At 51.8% G+C, this 25,223-nt stretch overlaps 1 protein-coding gene across 1 annotated transcript in view; it reads right to left on the bottom strand.

Annotated features, from left to right (window-relative positions):
- Positions 1–25,223, bottom strand: part of LOC142243350 (intraflagellar transport protein 70A) — a 144,879-nt gene that overhangs the window by 100,025 nt on the left and 19,631 nt on the right. The window contains exons 5-7 of the mRNA XM_075315194.1: positions 10,739–10,874; positions 1,336–1,440; positions 936–1,064 (exon numbers count right to left, since the gene is read on the bottom strand). Of these exons, the coding sequence (XP_075171309.1) occupies positions 936–1,064; positions 1,336–1,440; positions 10,739–10,874 (370 nt within the window). The remainder of the gene's footprint in view (positions 1–935; positions 1,065–1,335; positions 1,441–10,738; positions 10,875–25,223) is intronic.

The raw sequence follows: 25,223 nt of genomic DNA, 5'->3' as shown, positions 1-25,223 counted from the left end.
TCAATAACACGTAATTTTTAGATTGAGTTTTATTCCATTTTTTTGTCCACTCTATGATGAAAAGTCATAGTGTTTCCTATGTTTTTTTACGATGCTCACAGAAGGAATCAACGTGTGTTACAGTTTTATAGATTGGGTTGTTCCAGATGCGGCAATACCAAGTATGTGTATTTTTTTGTTTATTTTTGCTTTTCCATAGATATACATATTTATTGGTAAAATAGTTTTTTCATTTTTTTATTCTTTATTTTCAGATTTTTTTTTCTATTTTACTTTTTTTTTCCCACTTTATTACTAAGTCCCCATATAGTACATTAATTTTTATTCCTCTGATAGCTGGAATAATATATTGAAGTGCACACAGCATTATACCTCGTCTGTGTGACACTAACAGAATGCCTGTTGGACTATGCTGATGGGATGATCTAACAGGCCACAGTAGCCTTGCAGACCAGGAGGTCATTAGCAGATGCGGGGATCCCGATCGGATGGGAAAGGGAGCACATTTCCTCTCACAGCCCCCTAAATGTTGCGACATTTGTTTCATAGGAGAACCAAAATTACAGCAATGGAGACTTTTGCAGGCCCCCAGCTGCTTTTTAACACCCTGTGATTATGTTGCGGGGGCTCCAGTTGGAGCTGAGAATGACAGCACTAGCAACCAAGACATTTAAATACCGCTATGAGTTATAGCAGCAGCTAGATGATTAAACAGCAGTGATCAGATTTAGCACCAGTTGCTGCTGTTAATGGCAGATGCTCACTGTATAACACAGTTGGCATCTGCCCGATGTGGAGAGGGCTCAGCTCCTGAGCCTGCTTCTTACAGGCGCAATCTGACAGTAAAGTCAGGATGCACAAAGGGATTAAAAGACATCTTTCTAGAATATTAGCCTTATATGAAGTACTTAAACTGAAGACAGATAGGGACTTACAATTTTTCAACTGATATTCAATGGCAGCCTTTAAGTTAAATGCTTCAATCAACGCTGTTTCATGCAAAACCAAAGTATTACCCACGCTGCGGACATCAATTCCTTCAGTTGTCATGCCAACGCCAAGCTCTGGAGTGTAATACACAGAAAAAGAATAAGTGTGTTGCTCACAATGCCTCATCGGACAATGATGTACAATATTATCTCCTGCTGATGGCATTCAGACACATGACAAATATTACACATTTACAAGCCACTTGCCATCTCTCACTACCATTGCCTCCCACGTGGCATCGGCCATTACTTCATACCCAAGAATAGGACATGGCTGCTTCCTCGTATTATAGTAAAGCATTGCTGTATTGTACATATATCCAAGAGATCAATCACTGTAACCTACCCGGATGCTCCCGAATTCCATGTTCTATAATATCTGAAATGTACTTTAAAGCAGGCACGTATTGCTTCATGCTGTAGTAACATAGGGCGATGCTGTAGGACAAGTCTAGCCAAACAAAAAGAAAACCAAAGAGAAATCAATGTCAAAAATATAAAGCAAACTACCTACTTTATCTACAGCATTCTTGTTTTTTAGTCAAATGAAAATAGATAAATTACTACTCTACAGCAATAAAGAAAGAAACTGCATTTGATGATATGGTTATGGTTTAACCCTAGAACGCGCAAGCATAACAATCTACCATAGAAAACAAATGACCTAGCAGGCCTGCGAGGCCCCAGGTATGCGTTCTAGGGTTAAATTATCATTATTAATGTGAAAACACCATTAATTCCAGGCAGCTGCACATGTGAGGAGGGTATACATGCCTTGATAAAGTATTCACACCCTCTAAACAGTTCCACATTTTTATTTGGATTTTATGTGCTATACCAACACTAAGTAGCAAGTATTTGTGAATTGTAAAGAAAATGATACTTGGTTTCCTAAATATTTTTAAAAGAAGGGAATTTTGTTTACTTACCGTAAATTCCTTTTCTTCTAGCTCCTATTGGGAGACCCAGACAATTGGGTGTATAGCTTCTGCCTCCGGAGGCCACACAAAGTATTACACTTTAAAAAGTGTAACCCCTCCCCTCTGCCTATACACCCTCCCGTGGATCACGGGCTCCTCAGTTTTGGTGCAAAAGCAGGAAGGAGAAAACTTATAAATTGGTCTAGGGTAAATTCAATCCGAAGGATGTTCGGAGAACTGAAAACCATGAACCAAAAGAACAATTCAACATGAACAACATGTGTACACAAAAGAACAACCAGCCCGAAGGGAACAGGGGCGGGTGCTGGGTCTCCCAATAGGAGCTAGAAGAAAAGGAATTTACGGTAAGTAAACAAAATTCCCTTCTTCTTTGTCGCTCCATTGGGAGACCCAGACAATTGGGACGTCCCAAAGCAGTCCCTGGGTGGGTAAAAGAATACCTCAATAAACAAGAGCCGAAAAAAACGACCCCCTCTTACAGGTGGGCAACCGCCGCCTGAAGGACTCGCCTACCTAGACTGGCGTCTGCCGAAGCATAGGTATGCACTTGATAGTGTTTCGTGAAAATGTGCAGACTAGACCACGTAGCTGCCTGACACACCTGCTGAGCCGTAGCCCGGTGCCGCAATGCCCAGGACGCACCCACGGCTCTGGTAGAATGGGCTTTCAGCCCTGAAGGAAGCGGAAGCCCAGAAGAACGGTAGGCTTCGAGAATCAGTTCCTTGATCCACCGAGCCAAGGTTGACTTGGAAGCCTGCGAACCCTTACGCTGGCCAGCGACAAGGACAAAGAGCGCATCTGAACGACGCAGGGGCGCCGTGCGAGACACGTAGAGCCGGAGTGCTCTCACCAGATCCAAAGAGTGCAAATTCTTTTCACATTGGTGAATTGGATTAGGGCAAAATGAAGGCAAGGAGATATCCTGATTGAGATGAAAAGGGGATACCACCTTAGGGAGAAATTCCGGGACCGGACGCAGAACCACCTTATCCTGGTGAAACACCAGGAAGGGGGCTTTGCATGACAGCGCTGCAAGCTCAGACACTCTCCGGAGTGATGTGACTGCCACTAGAAAGGCCACCTTCTGCGAAAGACGTGATAGAGAGACATCCCGCAGCGGCTCGAAAGGTGGTTTCTGAAGAGCCGTTAGCACCCTGTTAAGATCCCAGGGTTCCAGCGGACGCTTGTAAGGTGGGACTATGTGGCAAACTCCCTGCAGGAACGTGCGGACCTGCGGAAGCCTGGCTAGGCGCTTTTGAAAAAATACGGAGAGCACCGATACTTGGCCCTTGAGAGAGCCGAGTGACAAACCCTTGTCCATTCCGGATTGAAGGAATGAAAGAAAAGTGGGTAAGGCAAACGGCCATGGAGGAAAACCGTTATCAGAGCACCAGGATAAGAAGATGTGCCAAGACCTGTAATAGATCTTGGCGGACGTTGGCTTCCTGGCCTGTCTCATGGTGGCAATGACATCCTGAGATAACCCTGAAGACGCTAGGAGCCAGGACTCAATGGCCACACAGTCAGGTTGAGGGCCACAGAATTCAGATGGAAAAACGGGCCTTGTGACAGCAAGTCTGGGCGGTCTGGAAGCGTCCACGGTTGACCCACCGTGAGATGCCACAGATCCGGGTACCACGACCGCCTCGGCCAGTCTGGAGCGATGAGAATGGCGCGACGGCAGTCGGACCTGATCTTGCGTAACACTCTGGGCAGCATCGCCAGAGGAGGAAACACATAAGGCAGTCGAAACTGCGACCAATCTTGAACTAACGCGTCCGCCGCCAGAGCTCTGTGATCCTGAGACCGTGCCATGAATGCCGGGACTTTGTTGTTGTGCCGTGACGCCATGAGATCGACGTCCGGCGTTCCCCAGCGGCGACAGATCTCTCGAAACACTTCTGGGTGCAGAGACCATTCCCCCGCATCCATGCCCTGACGACTGAGAAAATCTGCTTCCCAGTTTTCTACGCCCGGGATGTGAACTACGGAGATGGTGGAGGCTGTGGCTTCCACCCACTGCAGAATCCGCCGGACTTCCTGGAAGGCTTGACGACTGCGAGTGCCGCTTTGGTGGTTGATGTATGCGACGGCAGTGGCGTTGTCCGACTGGATACGGATCTGCCTGCCCTCCAGCCACCGATGGAAGGCCAATAGGGCTAGATACACTGCCCTTATCTCCAGAATATTGATCTGAAAGGATGACTCTATCGGAGTCCAGGTTCCCTGAGCCCTGTGGTGGAGAAAAACCGCTCCCCACCCTGACAGGCTCGCGTCCGTGGTGACCACAGCCCAGGTTGGGGGTACGAAGGATTTTCCCTGCGATAGAGAATTGGGAAGGAGCCACCACTGAAGTGACGTCTTGGTTGCAAGGGAAAGAGAGACGTTCCTGTCGAGGGAAGCCGACCTCCTGTCCCATTTGCGGAGAATGTCCCATTGGAGTGGCCGTAGATGGAATTGCGCGAACGGCACTGCCTCCATAGCTGCCACCATCTTCCCCAGGAAGTGCATGAGGCGCCTTAAGGGGTGTGACTGACTCCGAAGAAGTGATTGCACCCCTGCCTGCAGAGAAAGCTGTTTGTCCCGCGGTAGCTTGACTACCGCTGGCTGTGTATGAAACTCCATCCCGAGGTAAGTCAGTGATTGGGTCGGTGTCAACTTGGATTTCGGGAAGTTGATGATCCACCCGAACTGCTGGAGAGTCGCCAGAGCGACGGTAAGGCTTTGTTGACACGCCACCCGAGAAGGGGCCTTGACTAGGAGATCGTCTAAGTAGGGGATCACCGAGTGGCCCTGAGAGTGCAGGACCGCCACGACGGATGCCATGACTTTGGTGAAAACCCGTGGGGCTGTCGCTAGGCCGAAAGGCAATGCCACGAACTGAAGGTGTTCGTCCCCGATGGCGAAACGCAAGAAACGTTGATGTTCGGGTGCGATCGGCACGTGGAGATAAGCATCCTTGATGTCGATCGATGCTAGGAAGTCTCCTTGTGACATCGAGGCGATGACCGAGCGGAGAGATTCCATCCGAAACCGTCTGGTTCTCACATGTCTGTTGAGTAGCTTGAGGTACAGAACGGGACGGAATGATCCGTCCTTTTTTGGCACCACGAACAAGTTGGAGTAAAAGCCGCGACCACGTTCCTGAAGGGGAACGGGGATCACAACTCCTTCTGTCTTCAGAGCGTCCACTGCCTGAAAAAGTGCGTCGGCCTGAGCGGGGGGCGGAGAGGTTCTGAACAAACGAGCCGCAGGACGAGAGCTGAACTCTATCCTGTAACCGTGAGACAGAATGTCTCTCACCCATCGGTCTTGAACATGTGGCCACCAGGCGTCGCCAAAGCGGGAGAGCCTGCCAACGACCGAGGATGCGGCTAGGGGAGGCCGAGAGTCATGAGGAGGCCGTCTTGGAGGCAGTGCCTCCTGCGGCCTTTTGGGGGCGTGACTTAGACCGCCATGCATAGGAGTTCCTCTGGCTTTTCTCCGGCCTGCTGGACGAAGAGGATTGGGGCTTGGCGGAGGGACGAAAGGACCGAAACCTCGATTGTATTTTTCATTGCTGAGGTCTCTTAGGTTTGGACTGGGGTAAGGAGGAGTCCTTTCCCTTGGATTCCTTAATAATCTCATCCAATCGTTCACCAAACAAACGGTCGCCAGAAAACGGTAAACCGGTTAAGAACCTCTTGGAGGCCGAGTCTGCCTTCCATTCGCGCAGCCACATGGCCCTGCGGACTGCCACAGAGTTAGCGGATGCTACAGCTGTACGGCTAGCAGAGTCCAGGACTGCGTTCATGGCGTAGGATGAAAAGGCTGACGCTTGAGAGGTCAAAGACGCAACTTGCGGAGCAGAATTACGTGTGACAGCATTAATCTCAGCCAGACAAGCCGAGATAGCTTGGAGTGCCCACACGGCTGCAAAGGCCGGGGCAAAAGACGCGCCCGTGGCCTCATAGATGGACTTCACCAGGAGCTCTATCTGCCTGTCAGTGGCATCCTTTAGCGATGAGCCATCTGCAACCGATACCACGGATCTAGCCGCCAATCTTGAGACTGGAGGATCAACCTTGGGACAGTGAGCCCAACCCTTAACGACTTCAGATGGGAAGGGGTAACGCGTGTCAGTGAGGCGCTTAGTAAAGCGCTTGTCCGGGACCGCTCTGGGCTTCTGGACAGCGTCTCTGAAGTTAGAGTGATCGAAAAACGCACTGCGTGTACGTTTGGGGAACCGAAACTGGTGTTTCTCCTGCTGAGACGCCGACTCCTCTACAGTAGGAGGCGGGGGAGAGAGATCCAACACCTGGTTGATGGACGAGATAAGATCATTCACTAAGGCGTCCCCTTCAGGTGTATCAAGGTTAAGGGCGACGTCAGGGTCAGAGCCCTGAGCTGCGACGTCCGCCTCGTCCTCCAGAGAGTCCTCAAGCTGGGAACCCGAGCAGCGTGAAGAAGTCGGGGAAGATTCCCAGCGAGCCCGCTTAGCCGGTCTAGGACTGCGGTCCGGGCAGGAGTCCTCCGCCTGAGACCTAGGGGCCAACCTGGGAGCGCGCTGCGGCGCGGACCGAGAGGGGCCTGGAGGCGACGAGCCAACAGCGGCCGGGGCCTGTGAAAGGACCGGTCTGGACTGCAAAGCTTCTAGCAGCTTGGCAGACCATTTGTCCATAGACTGAGCCATGGATTGTGAAAGTGACTCGGAGAGTATCTCAGCAAAAGAGGCGAACTCTGTCCCTGCCGCCTGGACAGGGGGAGCAGGGGGGTCTACATGAGCCAAGGGGCCCACTAGTGACCGAGGCTCCGGCTGAGCAAGCGAAACAGGGGTCGAGCATTGCTCACAGTGAGGGTAGGTGGAACCCGCAGGTAACATAGCCCCACAAGAGGTACAGGCCGCAAAAAAACCCTGTGCCTTAACAGCTTTGCTCCTTGTGGACGACATGCTGTTGTCTCCTAGGAGAGTGATCACTGAGGGTATATGGGAAAAAAAGGGGTATACAGCCCGACCAAACAGATATATATACATATATATGTATCTATTCCGGCACCCTAGGGGGACCAGCACCGGGTGACCGGTGTGGCTTACCGACCGCTAACAAGCGGAGTGTGTCCTCCAGATTCCCTGCCTTAGGTCCCCCGGAGCTGCAGAGCTGTTCACTGAGAATCCTCCACCGGCAGAATGCCAAAAAATGGCTGCCGGAGCTCTCAGGGGAGGAGTGGAGCCGTGGGCGGCGCCAGGAAAGTGCGGGAATCTGGGGTCCCCACAGTGATCAGTGAGGGGGGAGGAAAACATGCAGGATGCTCCAGCCCTCACATCCGACGTCAGGTCGGTAATCCCGCCCTTACCCCTGACAGGCAGGCCCGGGGGCGGGATTTTTGCGACTAGGCCGCGATGAAGCCGGGGACTAAATTTGAGACCGCGTCCGACAAGCAGGCACGGTCGGCGCGGAAGTCCACCGGCCTTCTCAATTCAGCAGCTGCCGCAGCTTCCGGGAAGAAGGTGCGCTCCCTGCACAGTCCCCAATGGGGACACAGAGTACCTTTGAGTTGCAGGGCCCGGTCCCTGAGGTTGAATAGGCTCCGGTCCGGCAGGTTCCCACAGGGGCTGCGGAGGGAGCACGGTCCCAGTAAATGGATGACCGTTTAGGATCCCACTTCTCCCAGAGCCGCTAAGGGATGGTGAAGGAGACGGCATGTGGCTCCAGCCTTTGTACCCGCAATGGGTACTTCAACCTTAACAACACCGCCGACGTAGTGGGGTGAGAAGGGAACATGCCGGGGGCCCCGTGGGGGCCCTCTTTTCTTCCAACCGACATAACTAATATGAGAATGCATGAGTTGATGTGTGCCTCCTTCCACACAAAGCATAAAACTGAGGAGCCCGTGATCCACGGGAGGGTGTATAGGCAGAGGGGAGGGGTTACACTTTTTAAAGTGTAATACTTTGTGTGGCCTCCGGAGGCAGAAGCTATACACCCCAATTGTCTGGGTCTCCCAATGGAGCGACAAAGAAATATAAATCTAAAAATTGTGACGTGCATTTGTATTCAGCCTCATCTAGTCTGAAGCCCCTAAATAAAATCCTGGAGTGACCAATTTCTTCCAGAAGTCACCTAATTAGTAAATTCAATCTACCTGTGTGTAAATTTAATCTCTGTATAACTTCAGCTGTTCTGTGAAGACCTCAGAGGTTTGTTTGAGAACATTAGGGATCAAAGAGTATACTGAATACCAAGGAACACACCAGACAGGTCTGGGATAAAGCTCTGGAGAAGAGTAAAGCAGGATTAGGTTATAAAAAAATAAAAATAGACCAAGTTCTGAACATCTCAAGAATGACCACTGTTCATTCCATCATCCACAATGGAAGGAGTATGGCACAACTGCAAAACTACCAAGACATGATCGTCTACCTAAACGGACATCTCAAGCAAGGAGGGCACTAATTAAAGAAGCAGCCAGGAGGCCTATGGCCACTTTGAACGAGCTGCAGAATTCACAACTCAGGTGAGAAAATCTGTCCACAGGACAACTAGTCATATACTACACAAATTTGGCCTATATGAAAGAGTGGCAATAAGAAAGACATTTTTGAAAGAAAGACATAAGAAGTCCTGCATGCAGTTTGGAAATAGGCATGTAGGGGACACAGTTAACATGTCGAGGAAGGTGCTGTGATCAGATGAAACGAAGGTAAAATTTGTTGTGATAAATGCAAAACACTATGTGTGGCAGAAAACTATCACTGCACATAACCCTGACAACATCATCTCCTCCGCCAAACTTAGTGGTAGCTGCATCATGCAGTGGATGACAACGGATGGAGCTAAATACAGGGCAAATCCACCTGTTAGAGGCTGCAAAAGACTTGAGATTGGGGTGTAAGTTCACCTTCCAGCAGAGCAACGACCCTAAACATACTGCCAGAGTACAATGGAATAGTTTAGATCAAAGCTTATTCATGTGTGTGACTGGTCCAGTCACAGCCCAGACCTAAATCCCATTCAGAATCTGTGACAAGACTTGAAAATTGCTGATCGCAGACGCCTCCATCAATCTCACTGAGCTAGAGCTAATTTTCAAAAAAGGATGGGCAAAAACTTTAGCCTCTAGAGGTGTAAAGCTTGTAGAGACATAACCAAGATGATTTACAGCAGTAATTACAATGAAAGGTGATCCTACAAAGTATTGGCGGGGGGCTGCCTGTACGGCTCTGTGTACAGGCGGCCGGTTGCATGTGGGCGGCCGGGTGCCTGTCGGTGCGTGCGGGCGGCCGGATGCCTGTCGATCCCGGCAGCAGGCTGCCTCTCTGTGTGGGTGGACGGGCGGCCTACTGGCTGCCACTCTATGCGGCCAGGTGGCTGTGCTGCGGGTGTCCTAGTTTATCCGCGGTCCCAGCTTCAGATGATGGCGCCGGGAGTCAGCGTGTGCACAGATGGAGCTCTTGGATGAGAGCTCCAACTGCGCACGTGCCGCTCTAGACACTATTTCTTTGAAGCCCGGACTGCGGACAGACTGGGACAATCGCCGCATCGGCCTGCTCCACCGCAGCTTCCGCTGCCACCACTGACCCGCGACGCTGCCCCACCGATGCCACTGCCACCACTGACCCGCCGCCGCTGCCAGCACAGCCTCTGCCTCCTCTGACCCCGCTCCACCACCGCTGCTGCCCCCCTCCGGTAAGACAACACCGGAATATAAGATGGACCCCATTTTTTTTTACCTTTTTTATCTCTAAATTTGGGGTGCGTCTTATAATCCGGAGCGTCTTATAAAACGAAAAATACGGTAGTTTAGTGCATCACCTTGTTCTGAATGCAGAATAGATATAAATACATATCACAAAATAAGGGGGCAAAAAAAGCTCAGCAAAAAGCTTCTCATCTCTGAGACTAAAAAAGGATACGGTAAATTTACCATAAGAATAGATTCACACAATATAAAAAAGGTCCAATTTTTATCCAGAAAACTGGTATACTTTTTTTTTTCACTAATCATCTGTGTGCTATCTGTATGCAATCCGTTATTTTACTCAGCAGCTATTCATCATTTACAGAACAATTTATAATTTCTATACAATGCTAAAGAATTGTATTGGATCTATAAAAATCGGATGGCATACTGTGGCATTCGATATTTCACTCGCACCCATAGATTTGAATGGGTGAATCTCATCCGATTTAAGAGTGAAATCGTAGCACACTCTTATTTATTCACAGATTCAGTTCCATTGAATAACATGGGTTTGCGCTATCCGATAAACATCATACAGTACACGTCCGATTTACACACTTGTGTGCACGACCCCTTAGTAAGCTGAGTGCTAGCAACTGATGGGCGTCAAGCGCGCTGATCAAAACTTATCACATATCAATCTTTCATAAAAAACAAAAAATAGTAAAATCAACAAGAAAACTTGAAACTAAGATACATGAAGCCTGTGGATTTTGTGGTTTTGATCAAGATATATGTAAATTGTGGTAAGATTGGTGAATTAACTATAAAGCAAATATTTAACCTTATTGCACTTCAATAATGAACCACCTTTATAAATTGTGATCTCGTGTCCACTTAGGAAGCAAAATTACTGCTTCTGGTTTAGCTACTATTAGTTACTATTGTAACATCTGAAAAATGCTAATTAATATAATACGACCCACCTCAGTGACAGGATCTGTTGAAGTATTTGCCTTTAAGTGTGGTGAACACTAGTTACCCACTACATTATGTGTCTTGAGACGCTGATCTCTACTTAGTAGTATAGAGTGTCCACTTTTTTTTAGTAAAATGTACAGAAATATCTCTATAGGATGTTTTTACCTTGTTTATACCCCACGACTTGCATGGCCGTGAGGAATTTTTTGCAGGCTTCTTCATACTGTCCTTCTTTGTACAGCAAACATCCCAAATTAATGTCACTATCTGGATCATCAGAAGGAATCTGTTCTACCAAACTCTACCAGAGCAGAATAAAGAGATGATAAATAGGATATAATAATTACGCCACTCTAAAAATAAATACAGTGTATATTGTTTTGCCAAAGTATATCTATGGCACATCACAAAACCTGATTGTGGGGGGTCTGATAATAATGGTGGGGTCTTTCACTGGGAAATGATCTGGTATGAACAGTCACAATACATTAAAATTAAATCCTGAATCTTCTGTTCACTTAAAGGCGTTATCCAGGAGACAGGAGTATTTTATTTATTACCTAGGGGCCTAAGAAGAAGGGAATTTTGTTTACTTACCGTAAATTCCTTTTCTTATAGCTCCAATTGGGAGACCCAGACAATTGGGTGTATAGCTACTGCCTCCGGAGGCCACACAAAGCACTACACTTAAAAGTGTAAGGCCCCTCCCCTTCTGCCTATACACCCCCCGTGGGATCACGGGCTCCTCAGTTTTAGTGCAAAAGCAAGAAGGAGGAAAGCCAATAACTGGTTTAAGAACAAATTCAATCCGAAGGAACATCGGAGAACTGAAACCAATCAACATGAACAACATGTATACCCGAAAAAAACAAAAATCCCTAAGAAAACAGGGCGGGCGCTGGGTCTCCCAATTGGAGCTAGAAGAAAAGGAATTTACGGTAAGTAAACAAAATTCCCTTCTTCTTTGTCGCTCCATTGGGAGACCCAGACAATTGGGACGTCCAAAAGCAGTCCCTGGGTGGGTAAAATAACCCTCGTGACAGGACCGTAAAACAGCCCTTTCCTACAGGTGGGCAACCGCCGCCTGAAGGACTTGTCTACCTAGGCTGGCGTCCGCCGAAGCGTAGGTATGCACCTGATAATGCTTGGTAAAAGTGTGCAGACTCGACCAGGTAGCTGCCTGGCACACCTGCTGAGCCGTAGCCTGGTGCCGTAATGCCCAGGACGCACCCACGGCTCTGGTAGAATGGGCCTTCAGCCCTGAGGGAACCGGAAGCCCCGCGGAACGGTAGGCTTCAAAAATTGGTTCCTTGATCCACCGAGCCAAGGTGGATTTGGAAGCTTGCGACCCTTTACGCTGACCAGCGACAAGGACAAAGAGTGCATCCGATCGGCGCAGGGGCGCCGTGCGGGAAATGTAGATTCTGAGTGCTCTCACTAGATCCAACAAATGCAAATCCTTTTCACATTGATGAACCGGATGAGGACACAAAGAAGGTAAGGAGATATCCTGATTGAGATGAAAGGGGGATACCACCTTAGGGAGAAACTCCGGAATCGGGCGCAGGACCACCTTGTCCTGGTGAATCACCAGGAAGGGAGATTTGCATGACAGCGCTGCTAGCTCGGACACTCTCCGAAGAGAGGTGACCGCTACAAGAAAAGTCACTTTCTGTGAAAGGCGAGAAAGGGAAACATCCCTCATAGGCTCGAAAGGCGGCTTCTGGAGAGCAATTAGAACCCTGTTCAGATCCCAGGGCTCTAACGGCCGCTTGTAAGGAGGGACGATATGACAAACCCCTTGCAGGAACGTGCGTACCTGAGGAAGTGGTGCTAGGCGCTTCTGAAAAAATACAGATAGCGCTGAGACCTGTCCTTTAAGGGAGCCTAGCGACAAACCTTTTTCCAAACCGGATTGTAGGAAGGAAAGAAAAGTAGGCAATGCAAATGGCCAGGGAGGAAATCCCTGAGCAGAACACCAAGATAAGAATATCTTCCACGTCCTGTGGTAGATCTTGGCGGAGGTTGGTTTTCTAGCCTGTCTCATGGTGGCAATAACCTCTTGAGATAACCCTGAATACGCTAGGATCCAGGACTCAATGGCCACACAGTCAGGTTCAGGGCCGCAGAATTCCGATGGAAAAACGGCCCTTGAGACAGCAAGTCTGGTCGGTCTGGTAGCGCCCACGGTTGGCCTGCCGTGAGGTGCCACAGATCCGGGTACCACGACCTCCTCGGCCAGTCTGGGGCGACGAGGATGGCGCGGCGGCAGTCGGACCTGATCTTGCGCAGCACTCTGGGCAACAGTGCCAGAGGAGGGAACACATAAGGTAGCCGGAACTGCGACCAATCTTGAACTAAGGCGTCCGCCGCCAGAGCTCGGTGATCGTGAGACCGCGCCATGAAAACTGGGACCTTGTTGTTGTGCCGGGACGCCATTAGGTCGACGTCCGGCATCCCCCAGCGGCGACAGATCTCCTGAAACACGTCCGGGTGAAGAGACCATTCCCCTGCGTCCATACCCTGGCGACTGAGAAAATCTGCTTCCCAGTTGTCCACGCCTGGGATGTGAACTGCGGATATGGTGGATGCCGTGTCTTCCACCCACGTCAGAATCCGCCGGACTTCCTGGAAGGCTTGCCGACTGCGTGTTCCTCCTTGGTGGTTGATGTATGCCACCGCTGTGGAGTTGTCCGACTGAATTCGGATCTGCTTGCCTTCCAGCCACTGCTGGAAGGCTTGTAGGGCAAGATACACTGCTCTGATTTCCAGAACATTGATCTGAAGGGTGGACTCTTGCTGAGTCCACGTACCCTGAGCCCTGTGGTGGAGAAAAAACGCTCTCCACCCTGACAGACTCGCGTCCGTCGTGACCACCGCCCAGGATGGGGGTAGGAAGGACTTTCCCTTTGACAAAGAGGTGGGAAGAAGCCACCACTGAAGAGATTCCTTGGCCGCCTGAGAAAGGGAGACGTTCCTGTCGAGGGACGTCGACTTCCCGTCCCATTGGCGGAGAATGTCCCATTGTAGTGGACGCAGATGAAACTGCGCGAAAGGGACTGCCTCCATTGCTGCTACCATCTTCCCTAGGAAGTGCATGAGGCGTCTCAAGGGGTGTAACTGGTCTTGAAGGAGAGATCGCACCCCTGTCTGTAGTGAACTCTGTTTGTCCAGCGGAAGCTTCACTACCGCTGAGAGAGTATGAAACTCCATGCCAAGATACGTTAGCGATTGGGTCGGGGTCAGATTTGACTTGGAAAAGTTGATGATCCACCCGAAACTCTGGAGAGTCTCCAGCGCAACGTTCAGGCTGTGTTGGCATGCCTCTTGAGAGGGAGCCTTGACAAGCAGATCGTCTAAGTAAGGGATCACAGAGTGTCCCTGAGAGTGCAGGACTGCTACTACTGCTGCCATGACCTTGGTGAAGGCCCGTGGGGCTGTCGCCAGACCGAAAGGCAGAGCTACGAACTGAAGGTGTTCGTCTCCTATCACGAAGCGTAGAAAACGCTGATGCTCTGGAGCAATCGGCACGTGGAGATAAGCATCCTTGATGTCTATTGATGCTAGGAAATCTCCTTGAGACATTGCGGCGATGACGGAGCGGAGGGATTCCATCCGGAATCGTCTGGTTTTCACGTACTTGTTGAGAAGTTTTAGGTCCAGAACGGGACGGAAAGATCCGTCCTTTTTTGGTACCACAAACAAATTGGAGTAAAAACTGTGACCTTGCTCCTGAAGAGGAACCGGGATCACCACTCCTTCTGCCTTTAGAGTGCACACCGCTTGCAGAAGAGCATCGGCTCGGTCGGGAGGCGGAGACGTTCTGAAGAATCGAGTTGGAGGACGAGAACTGAACTCTATCCTGTACCCGTGGGACAGAATGTCTCTCACCCAACGGTCTTGGACCTGTGGCAGCCAAACGTCGCCAAAGCGGGAGAGCCTGCCACCGACCGAGGATGCGGAGAGAGGAGGCCGAAAGTCATGAGGAAGCCGCCTTGGTAGCGGGTCTTCCGGCTGTCTTTTTTGGGCGTGACTGAGCCCGCCAAGAGTCTGAGCTCCTCTGATCCTTTTGAGTCCCTTTGGACGAGGAGAATTGGGACCTGCCCGAGCCTCGAAAGGACCGAAACCCCGACTGTCCCCTCCTCTGTTGGGGTTTGGTTTGTCTGGGCTGAGGTAAGGATGAATCCTTACCCTTGGACTGCTTAATGATTTCATCCAAACGCTCACCAAACAGTCGATCACCAGAAAATGGCAGACTGGTTAAGCACTTTTTGGACGCAGAATCTGCCTTCCATTCCCTTAACCATAAGGCTCTGCGTAGAACCACGGAGTTGGCTGACGCCACTGCCGTACGGCTCGTAGAGTCCAGGACAGCATTAATCGCATAAGACGCAAATGCAGACATTTGAGAGGTTAAGGATGCCACCTGCGGAACAGATGTACGTGTGACCGTGTCAATCTGTGTAAGACCAGCTGAAATAGCCTGGAGTGCCCATACGGCTGCGAATGCTGGAGCAAACGACGCGCCGATAGCTTCATAGATGGATTTCAACCAGAGCTCCATCTGTCTGTCAGTGGCATCTTTAAGTGCAGCCCCATCCTCCACTGCAACTATGGATCTAGCCGCAAGCCTGGAGATTGGGGGATCCACCTTGGGACACTGGGTCCAGCCTTTGACCACGTCAGGGGGAAAGGGATAACGTGTATCCTTAATCCGTTTAGAGAAACGCTTATCTGGGTAAGCGTGGTGTTTCTGGACTGCCTCTTTAAAGTCAGAATGGTCCAGAAAAGTACTTAATTTACGCTTGGGATACCTGAAATGAAATTTCTCCTGCTGTGAAGCTGACTCCTCCACCGGAGGAGCTGGGGGAGAAATATCCAACATTCTATTGATGGACGCTATAAGATCATTCACTATGGCGTCACCATCAGGCGTATCCAAATTGAGAGCGGTCTCAGGATCAGAATCCTGATCAGCTACCTCCGCCTCATCACACAGAGAGTCCTCCTGCTGGGACCCTGACCAGTGTGATGAAGTCGAGGGCCGCTCATAGCGAGCTCGCTTAGGCTGTCTGGGACTGTCGTCCGTGTCAGAGCCTTCACCCTGGGATGCATGGGACACCCCCGGAGCGCGGAGCTGTTCCAATTGAGGGGGACCAGGGAGCAATGAGTCAACAGTGCCCATGGTCTGAGTTTCTGGTCTAGACTGCAAAGTTTCTAGAATTTTTGCCATAGTCACAGACAATCTATCAGCAAGGACTGCAAACTCTGTCCCCGTCACCTGGACAGTATTCACAGGTGGTTCTCCCTGGGTCACCTCTAGCAGAGGCCCCGGCCGAGCAGTTGCCACAGGGGCCGAGCACTGCACACAGTGGGGGTCAGTGGAACCTGCAGGTAGAGTAGCCTCACATGCGGTGCAAGCAGCATAGAAAGCCTGTGCCTTGGCACCCTTGCTTTTTGCGGATGACATGCTGTTGTCTCCTCTGAGCAATATAGGAGGGTATATAGCCAAGAATCACTAGCGACCGTACAGTGCAATGTATAGCATGCAAGCATAAAAATACAAATGTACACTTCGGCACTAAGTGGGGTCAGCACCAGAGGTGCCGCTTACCGCCCGCTCAAACGCGGGTGTGTGGTCGCCAGAATCCCGTGTCTGGGTCTCCCAGAACCAGTCTCCCCTCTCCAGCTCAGACTGCACCACAGGAATGGCTGCCGGCGTTCTGTGAAGAGGGGCGGACCGTGGGCGTGCCGCAGACAAAGTGCGGGAAACTGGTGTCCCACTGTGTCCAGTGTGAGGGCTGGAGTATGTAAATAGACTCCAGCCCTCTGCGCTGACATTCTGTACAGCGTCCCGCCCTTCCCCTGACTGGCAGGCCTGGGGGCGGGAACGAAACGAAACTAGGCCGCAAAAGCCGGGGACTCGATTAATAAGCGCGGCCGTCATACATGCACGGCCAGCGCGGAAGTCTCCGGCGCACTACAAGTCCCAGCCGCGCCGCAGCATTTTTTAAACTAACAGCAGCGGCCGGCGCGGCAGTTCGCAATACATAGACTCACTCAGCAAAGCTGTAGTGAGTAGTGGCACCAGCGCGCGCGCTGCTGTCCCCGGCGCACTAACACACTCAGCAATGCTGCAGTGTGTCTGCGTCTGTATGGGGACACAGAGTACCTTGATGTAGCAGGGCCATGTCCCTGACGATACTCAGCTCCATATCCAGCAGATTTTCCAGGGGCTGTGGATGGAGCACGGTCTCAGTGCCTGGAGACCGGTAAAATCCCACTTCACCCAGAGCCCTAAGGGGGATGGGAAGGATGCAGCATGTGGGCTCCAGCCTCTGTACCCGCAATGGGTACCTCAACCTTAACAAACACCGCCGACAAAAGTGGGGTGAGAAGGGAGCATGCTGGGGGCCCTAGTATGGGCCCTCTTTTCTTCCATCCGACATAGTCAGCAGCTGCTGCTGACTAAACAGTGGAGCTATGCGTGGATGTCTGACCTCCTTCGCACAAAGCATAAAAACTGAGGAGCCCGTGATCCCACGGGGGGTGTATAGGCAGAAGGGGAGGGGCCTTACACTTTTAAGTGTAGTGCTTTGTGTGGCCTCCGGAGGCAGTAGCTATACACCCAATTGTCTGGGTCTCCCAATGGAGCGACAAAGAAGGGAATTTTGTTTACTTACCGTAAATTCCTTTTCTTCTAGCTCCAATTGGGAGACCCAGACAATTGGGTGTATAGGCTATGCCTCCGGAGGCCGCACAAAGTACTACACTAAAAGTGTAAAGCCCCTCCCCTTCTGCCTATACACCCCCCGTGCTCCCACGGGCTCCTCAGTTTTGGTGCAAAAGCAAGAAGGAGGAAAAAATTATAAACTGGTTTAAAGTAAATTCAATCCGAAGGAATATCGGAGAACTGAAACCATTCAACATGAACAACATGTGTACACAAAAAAACACGGGCGGGTGCTGGGTCTCCCAATTGGAGCTAGAAGAAAAGGAATATACGGTAAGTAAACAAAATTCCCTTCTTCTTTGTCGCTCCATTGGGAGACCCAGACAATTGGGACGTCCAAAAGCAGTCCCTGGGTGGGTAAAATAATACCTCGTAATGGAGCCGTAAAACGGCCCCTTCCTACAGGTGGGCAACCGCCGCCTGAAGGACTCGTCTATCTAGGCTGGCATCCGCCGAAGCATAGGTATGCACCTGATAGTGTTTCGTGAAAGTGTGCAGGCTCGACCAGGTAGCCGCCTGACACACCTGCTGAGCCGTAGCCTGGTGCCTCAAAGCCCAGGACGCGCCCACGGCTCTGGTAGAATGGGCCTTCAGCCCTGCGGGAACCGGAAGCCCAGCAGAACGGTAAGCTTCGAGAATTGGCTCCTTGATCCACCGAGCCAGGGTTGATTTGGAAGCCTGTGACCCTTTACGCTGGCCAGCGACAAGGACAAAGAGTGCATCCGAGCGGCGCAGGGGCGCCGTACGAGAAATGTAGAGTCTGAGTGCTCTCACCAGATCTAGCAAGTGCAAATCCTTTTCACATTGGTGAACTGGATGAGGACAAAAAGAGGGTAAGGAGATATCCTGATTGAGATGAAAAGGGGATACCACCTTGGGGAGAAATTCCGGAACCGGACGCAGAACCACCTTGTCCTGGTGAAACACCAGGAAAGGGGTTTTGCACGACAACGCTGCTAGCCCAGACACTCTCCGAAGAGAGGTGACTGCTACTAGGAAGACCACTTTCTGCGAAAGGCGTGAGAGAGAAATATCCCTCATTGGCTCGAATGGTGGTTTCTGAAGAACCATCAGCACCCTGTTCAGATCCCAGGGTTCTAACGGCCGCTTGTAAGGAGGAACGATGTGACAAACTCCCTGCAGGAACGTGCGTACCTGTGGAAGTCTGGCTAGGCGCTTCTGGAAAAACACAGAGAGCGCTGAGACTTGTCCCTTAAGGGAGCCGAGCGACAAACCCTTTTCCAGTCCAGATTGAAGGAAGGACAGAAAAGTGGGCAAGGCAAAAGGCCAGGGAGAAAAACCCTGAGCAGAGCACCATGACAGGAAAATTTTCCACGTCCTGTGGTAGATCTTGGCGGACGTTGGTTTCCTAGCCTGTCTCATAGTGGCAATGACCTCTTGAGATAATCCTGAAGACGCTAGGATCCAGGACTCAATGGCCACACAGTCAGGTTGAGGGCCGCAGAATTCAGATGGAAAAACGGCCCTTGAGACAGCAAGTCTGGTCGGTCTGGTAGTGCCCACGGTTGGCCGACCGTGAGATGCCACAGATCCGGGTACCACGACCTCCTCGGCCAGTCTGGAGCGACGAGGATGACGCGGCGGCAGTCGGCCCTGATCTTGCGTAACACTCTGGGCAACAGTGCCAGCGGAGGAAACACATAAGGGAGCTGAAACTGCGACCAATCCTGAACTAAGGCGTCTGCCGCCATAGCTCTGGGATCTTGAGACCGTGCCATGAACGTCGGTACCTTGTTGTTGTGCCGGGACGCCATGAGGTCGACGTCCGGCACCCCCCAGCGGCAACAGATCTCCTGAAACACGTCCGGGTGAAGGGACCATTCCCCTGCGTCCATGCCCTGGCGACTGAGATAATCTGCTTCCCAGTTTTCCACGCCCGGGATGTGAACTGCAGAGATGGTGGAGGCCGTGGCTTCCACCCACATCAAGATCCGCCGGACTTCCTGGAAGGCTTGCCGACTGCGTGTGCCGCCTTGGTGGTTGATGTATGCCACCGCTGTGGAATTGTCCAATTGAATTCGGATCTGCTTGCCTTCCAGCCACTGCTGGAACGCTTTCAGGGCAAGGTACACTGCCCGTATTTCCAGAACATTGATCTGAAGTGAGGACTCTTGCCGGGTCCACGTACCCTGAGCCCTGTGGTGGAGAAAAACCGCTCCCCACCCTGACAGACTCGCGTCCGTCGTGACCACCGCCCAGGATGGGGGTAGGAAGGATTTCCCCTTCGATAATGAAGTGGGAAGAAGCCACCACCGAAGGGAAGCTTTTGTCGCCTGAGAGAGAGAGAAGTTCCTGTCGAGGGACGTCGGCTTCCTGTCCCATTTGCGAAGGATGTCCCATTGAAGAGGACGCAGGTGAAACTGCGCGAAAGGGACTGCCTCCATTGCTGCCACCATCTTCCCCAGGAAGTGCATGAGGCGCCTCAAGGGATGTGCCTGACCTTGAAGGAGAGATTGTACCCCCTTCTGTAGCGACTGCTGCTTGATCAGCGGAAGCTTCACTATCGCTGAGAGGGTATGAAACTCCATGCCAAGATATGTCAGCGATTGGGCCGGTGTCAGATTTGACTTTGGAAAATTGATGATCCACCCGAAACTCTGGAGAGTCTCCAGAGTAGCGTCGAGGCTGTGTTGGCATGCCTCTTGAGAGGGTGCCTTGATCAGGAGATCGTCCAAGTAAGGGATCACCGAGTGACCCTGAGAGTGGAGGACCGCTACTACAGTAGCCATAACCTTGGTGAAAACCCGTGGGGCTGTTGCCAGGCCGAACGGCAGTGCCACGAACTGCAGGTGTTCGTCTCCTATGGCGAAGCGCAAGAAGCGCTGGTGCTCTGGAGCAATCGGTACGTGGAGATAAGCATCTTTGATATCGATCGATGCAAGGAAATCTCCCTGGGACATTGAGGCGATGACAGAGCGGAGGGATTCCATCCGGAACCGCCTGGTCTTTACGTGTTTGTTGAGCAGTTTTAGGTCCAGGACAGGACGGAAAGACCCGTCCTTCTTTGGGACCACAAACAGGTTGGAGTAACAACCGTGACCCTGTTGCTGAAGAGGAACAGGGACCACCACTCCTTCTGCCTTCAGAGTGCCCAGCGCCTGCAGAAGAGCCTCGGCTCGCTCGGGAGGCGGGGATGACCTGAAGAATCGAGTCGGGGGACGAGAGGTGAACTCTATCTTGTAACCGTGAGACAGAATGTCTCTCACCCAGCGGTCTTTTACCCGTGGCAGCCAGGTGTCGCAAAAGCGGGAGAGCCTGCCACCGACCGAGGATGCAGATTGCGGAGGCCGAAAGTCATGAGGAAGCCGCTTTGGTAGCGGCACCTCCTGTGGTCTTTTTTGGACGTGACTTAGACCGCCATGAATCAGAGTTCCTTTGATCTTTCTGAGGCCTTTTGGACGAGGAGAATTGGGACCTGCCCGCGCCCCGAAAGGACCGAAACCTCGACTGCCCCCTCCTCTGTTGGGGTATGTTCGGTTTGGGCTGGGGTAAGGATGTATCCTTTCCCTTGGATTGTTTGATGATTTCATCCAAACGCTCGCCAATCAATCGGTCGCCAGAAATTGGCAAACTAGTTAAGCGCTTTTTGGAAGCAGAATCTGCCTTCCATTCCCGTAGCCACAAGGCCCTGCGGAGTACCACCGAATTGGCGGATGCAACCGCCGTACGGCTCGCAGAGTCCAGGACAGCATTAATAGCGTAAGACGCCATTGCTGACGTCTGAGCGGTTATGGACGCCACCTGCGGCGCGGAAGTGCGTGTGGCTGCGTCAATTTGCGCTTGACCTGCTGATATAGCTTGTAGCGCCCATACGGCTGCGAATGCTGGGGCAAAAGAAGCGCCGATAGCTTCATAGATGGATTTCAACCAGAGCTCCATCTGTCTGTCAGTGGCATCTTTGAGTGAAGCCCCATCTTCAACTGCAAGTATGGATCTAGCCGCCAGTCTGGAGATTGGCGGATCCACCTTGGGACACTGAGTCCAACCCTTGACCACGTCAGGGGGAAAGGGATAACGTGTATCCTTAAGGCGCTTAGAAAAACGCTTATCTGGACAATCATGGTGATTCTGGACTGCCTCTCTGAAATCAGAGTGGTCCAGAAACATACTCGGTGTACGCTTGGGAAACCTGAAACGGAATTTCTCCTGCTGAGAAGCTGACTCCTCCACCGGAGGAGCTGAGGGAGAAATATCCAACATTTTATTGATGGACGCAATAAGATCGTTCACTATTGCGTCCCCGTCAGGAGTATCAAGATTGAGAGCGGCCTCAGGATCAGAATCCTGATCAGCTACCTCCGCGTCATCAACCAGAGATTCCCCTCGCTGAGACCCTGAACAATATGATGATGTCGAGGGAATTGCCAAGCGAGCTCGCTTAGTCGGTCTGGGACTGGGGTCTGTGTCAGAGCCCTCAGCCAGGTTTCTATGATAATCCCCGGGGGGACATTGTTGGTCCAACTGAGGGGGGCCAGGGAACAATGATTCAACAGAGTCCCTGTGCTGAGATACCGGTCTGGACTGCAAGGCTTCTAGTATCTTAGCCATAGTCTCAGAGAGTTTATCCTTAAAGACTGCAAACTCCGTCCCTGTCACCTGGACAGTGTCAGCAGGTGGAGCCCCCTGGGCCCCCCCTAGCAGAGGCTCCGGCTGAGTAAGTGCAGCAGGGGCCGAGCAGTGCACACAGTGAGGGTCAGTGGAACCTGCCGGTAGCGGCGTCGTACATGCGGCGCAGGCAGCATAGTAAGCCTGTGTTTTGGCACCCCTGCCTTTTGTGGGCGCCATGCTATGTCTTCCCTGAGTAACACAATAGGGAATATAGCCAGAAAGCAACTGTGCACTATACAGTGTAAAATATCATAAACATATAATTACACTTCTGCACACTGGGGCTAGCACCACAGGTGCTGCTTACCACCCGATTAAAACGGTTGTGAGGCCACCATAATCCCTGCCTGGGTCTCCCAGAATTTGTCCCCCTCTGCAGCGTCCGAGGAGCTGACAGGAATGGCTGCCGGCGTCCTGAGGAGATGAGGGAGCCGTGGGCGTGACCCAGAAAGTGCGGGAACTGGTGCCTCACAGTGCACAGTGAGGGGGGTGGAGTATGCAAAGCATGCTCCAGCCCTCACTGCTGCACGTCTGTACAGCGTCCCGCCCTACCCCTGCCTGTCAGGGCTGTGGGCGGGAGGAGGAAACACTAGGCCGTACAAGCCGGGGACTCAAGTAATAAGCGCGGCTGCCATAAAAGCGCGGCCGCGCGGAAGTCCCCGGCGCACTACAAGTCCCAGCCGCGCCGCAGTGTTAAAACATGGCGGCGGCGGTAGTGCGGTAGTCCCCCTACATAAACACACTCAGCGACGCTGAGTGTGTAATGGCACATTAACCCGGTCAGCGCCGCGGTCCCCGGTGCACTAGCACACCCAGCAATGCTGGAGTGTTGCTGTGCGCGGTCCCCACAGGGACACAGAGTACCTCCAAGTAGCAGGGCCATGTCCCTGAACGATACTCAGCTCCTATCCAGCAGGCTCCCAGGAGTTGTGGATGGAGCACGGTCTCAGTGCCTGGAGACCGATAGGATCCCACTTCACCCAGAGCCCTAAGGGGGATGGGGAAGGAAAACAGCATGTGGGCTCCAGCCTCCGTACCCGCAATGGATACCTCAACCTTAACAACACCGCCGACAAGAGTGGGGTGAGAAGGGAGCATGCTGGGGGCCCTATATGGGCCCACTTTTCTTCCATCCGACATAGTCAGCAGCTGCTGCTGACTAATCTGTGGAGCTGTGCTGTGCATGTCTGCCTCCTTCGCACAAAGCAAAAAACTGAGGAGCCCGTGGGAGCACGGGGGGTGTATAGGCAGAAGGGGAGGGGCTTTACACTTTTAGTGTAGTACTTTGTGCGGCCTCCGGAGGCATAGCCTATACACCCAATTGTCTGGGTCTCCCAATGGAGCGACAAAGAAAGGGGGCTTTACACGCTGCGACATCGCTAATGCGGAGTCGTTGGGGTCACGGAATTTGTGACGCACATCCGGCCGCATTAGCGATGTTGATGCGTGTGACACCGATGAGCGATTTTGCATCGTTGCAAAAACGTGCAAAATCGCTCATCGGTGACATGGGGGTCCATTCTCGATTATCGTTACTGCAGCAGTAACGATGTAGTTCGTCGCTCCTGCGGCAGCACACATCGCTCCGTGTGACACCGCAGGAACGAGGAAGCTCTCCTTACCTGCCTCCCGGCCGATATGCGGAAGGAAGGAGGTGGGCGAGATGTTACGTCCCGCTCATCTCCGCCCCTCCTCTGCTATTGGGCGGCCGCTCCGTGACGTCGCTGTGACGCCGCACGGACCGCACCCTTAGCAAGGAGGCGGTTCGCCGGTCACAGCGACGTCGCCGGGCAGGTAATTATGTGTGACAGGTCTGGGCGATGTTGTGCGGCACGGGCAGCGATTTGCCCGTGTCGCACAACAGATGGGGGCGGGTACCCACACTAGCGATATCGGGACCGATATCGCAGTGTGTAAAGTAGCCTTAAGAACTCACAAGCAGGTAGTTGCGAATTACCTGCCTGTTCGGCTCAGAACCAATCTATGATCTCAGAGCGGTCACAGTTGGCTCTTGCCAGTGAATCTGAGACTTCCCCTTAGGCTGGAGTCACTTGCGTGTGACTCGTGCAAGTATGGGATTGCACTGCCTGGATCGGCCGGCTTCTCTTCTGCCGCTGTAAGTATTTGTGTGATGCTGACCCGCTCCTGTCAAGAGAGCCGCGTCCGGGCAGTGCGATCCGATACTCGCACAAGTCACACGCAAGTGTGACTCCAGCCTTACGCTTCTCTTCTGCTCCGCTCTGTTGATGGGGAATAACTACCAATGTAATGCTGATTGACAACAGGCTCCACACTGCCTAACTGCGGGGAGCCAGCTGTCAATCAGTAAGACGTAAACAGTGAAGACCCATTCACCGAGCAGCCAAAAAGAGGAAAAGCTGCTCTATTAGGCCTAAGCCACACGGCGAGAAAATCGGTGCGAGTGCGATAAAACATTGCATTCCACTCGGACCAATATTAGCCTGTGTGTCAGCTCACATGAGCGATTATTTTCTCAGCCCTAATCGGACCAAGAAAACAATCGCAGCATGCTGCAACTGTAATGCGAGACTCTTTTCTCTCGCACCCATTCAAGTGAATGGGGCGAGAGAGAAATCTCACTGCACTCGCGGTACACCGGTGTACCACGTGTGCAGAGCGAGAATCGCAATAGCCGGCTACGGAGGAGAGAGGGAGAGAAATCCCTCCCTTACCTCCTCTGTGCCAGGCCGCCCCTCCGCAGCGCTGGCGCGCCCCCTGCAGCTGAGGTCCGCTCGCACAGTTGGACCTCAGACGCAGGGATACTAGCATGACACTCGGCTCCTGCTGTGCTGCCAGTGCGAGCCGAGCGTCATGCGAGCATCGCAGTAGTGCCCCGTGTGGCCCCGGCTTTAATGTGAGGTTAAATGAACAGGCAGAAAGTCAGCAACTACTTGCCTGTCAGCTCTTAACCTCATGAGGAAAAAATAAAATAGTCCCTGATAACCCCTTTAAGAACCTGTTATTTGCCAAAGAAATGTCATTTTTTCCCATTTTCAAACGCACTTCCCCATTCTAGAGATATGACCTCCTCTTCCCTGAATTAAAATTCAGTCTTCATAACCAAATGGTTATGAACTTTTTTCATTGGGTCTTCGTGAGAGCACACTCCCTTGATTAACAAGACCAGAATTATATATAAGGATGAAAGATTCATATCTCAGGAAAAGAGCGGAGCAGGAAAAAACAAAACACCAAAATCAGGAAAAAGGGGGCATTTACCCTATTTTTAAGCATGCAGACAAGCTGGAGTAGCATATAGGAAATCAT

Source organism: Anomaloglossus baeobatrachus, chromosome 6 (assembly GCF_048569485.1).
Source record: "Anomaloglossus baeobatrachus isolate aAnoBae1 chromosome 6, aAnoBae1.hap1, whole genome shotgun sequence".
In the NCBI taxonomy this organism is placed as follows: domain Eukaryota; kingdom Metazoa; phylum Chordata; class Amphibia; order Anura; family Aromobatidae; genus Anomaloglossus; species Anomaloglossus baeobatrachus.
The sequence above is the reverse complement of the archived record's forward strand: the minus strand, read 5'-3'. Positions and strand labels throughout refer to the sequence as shown.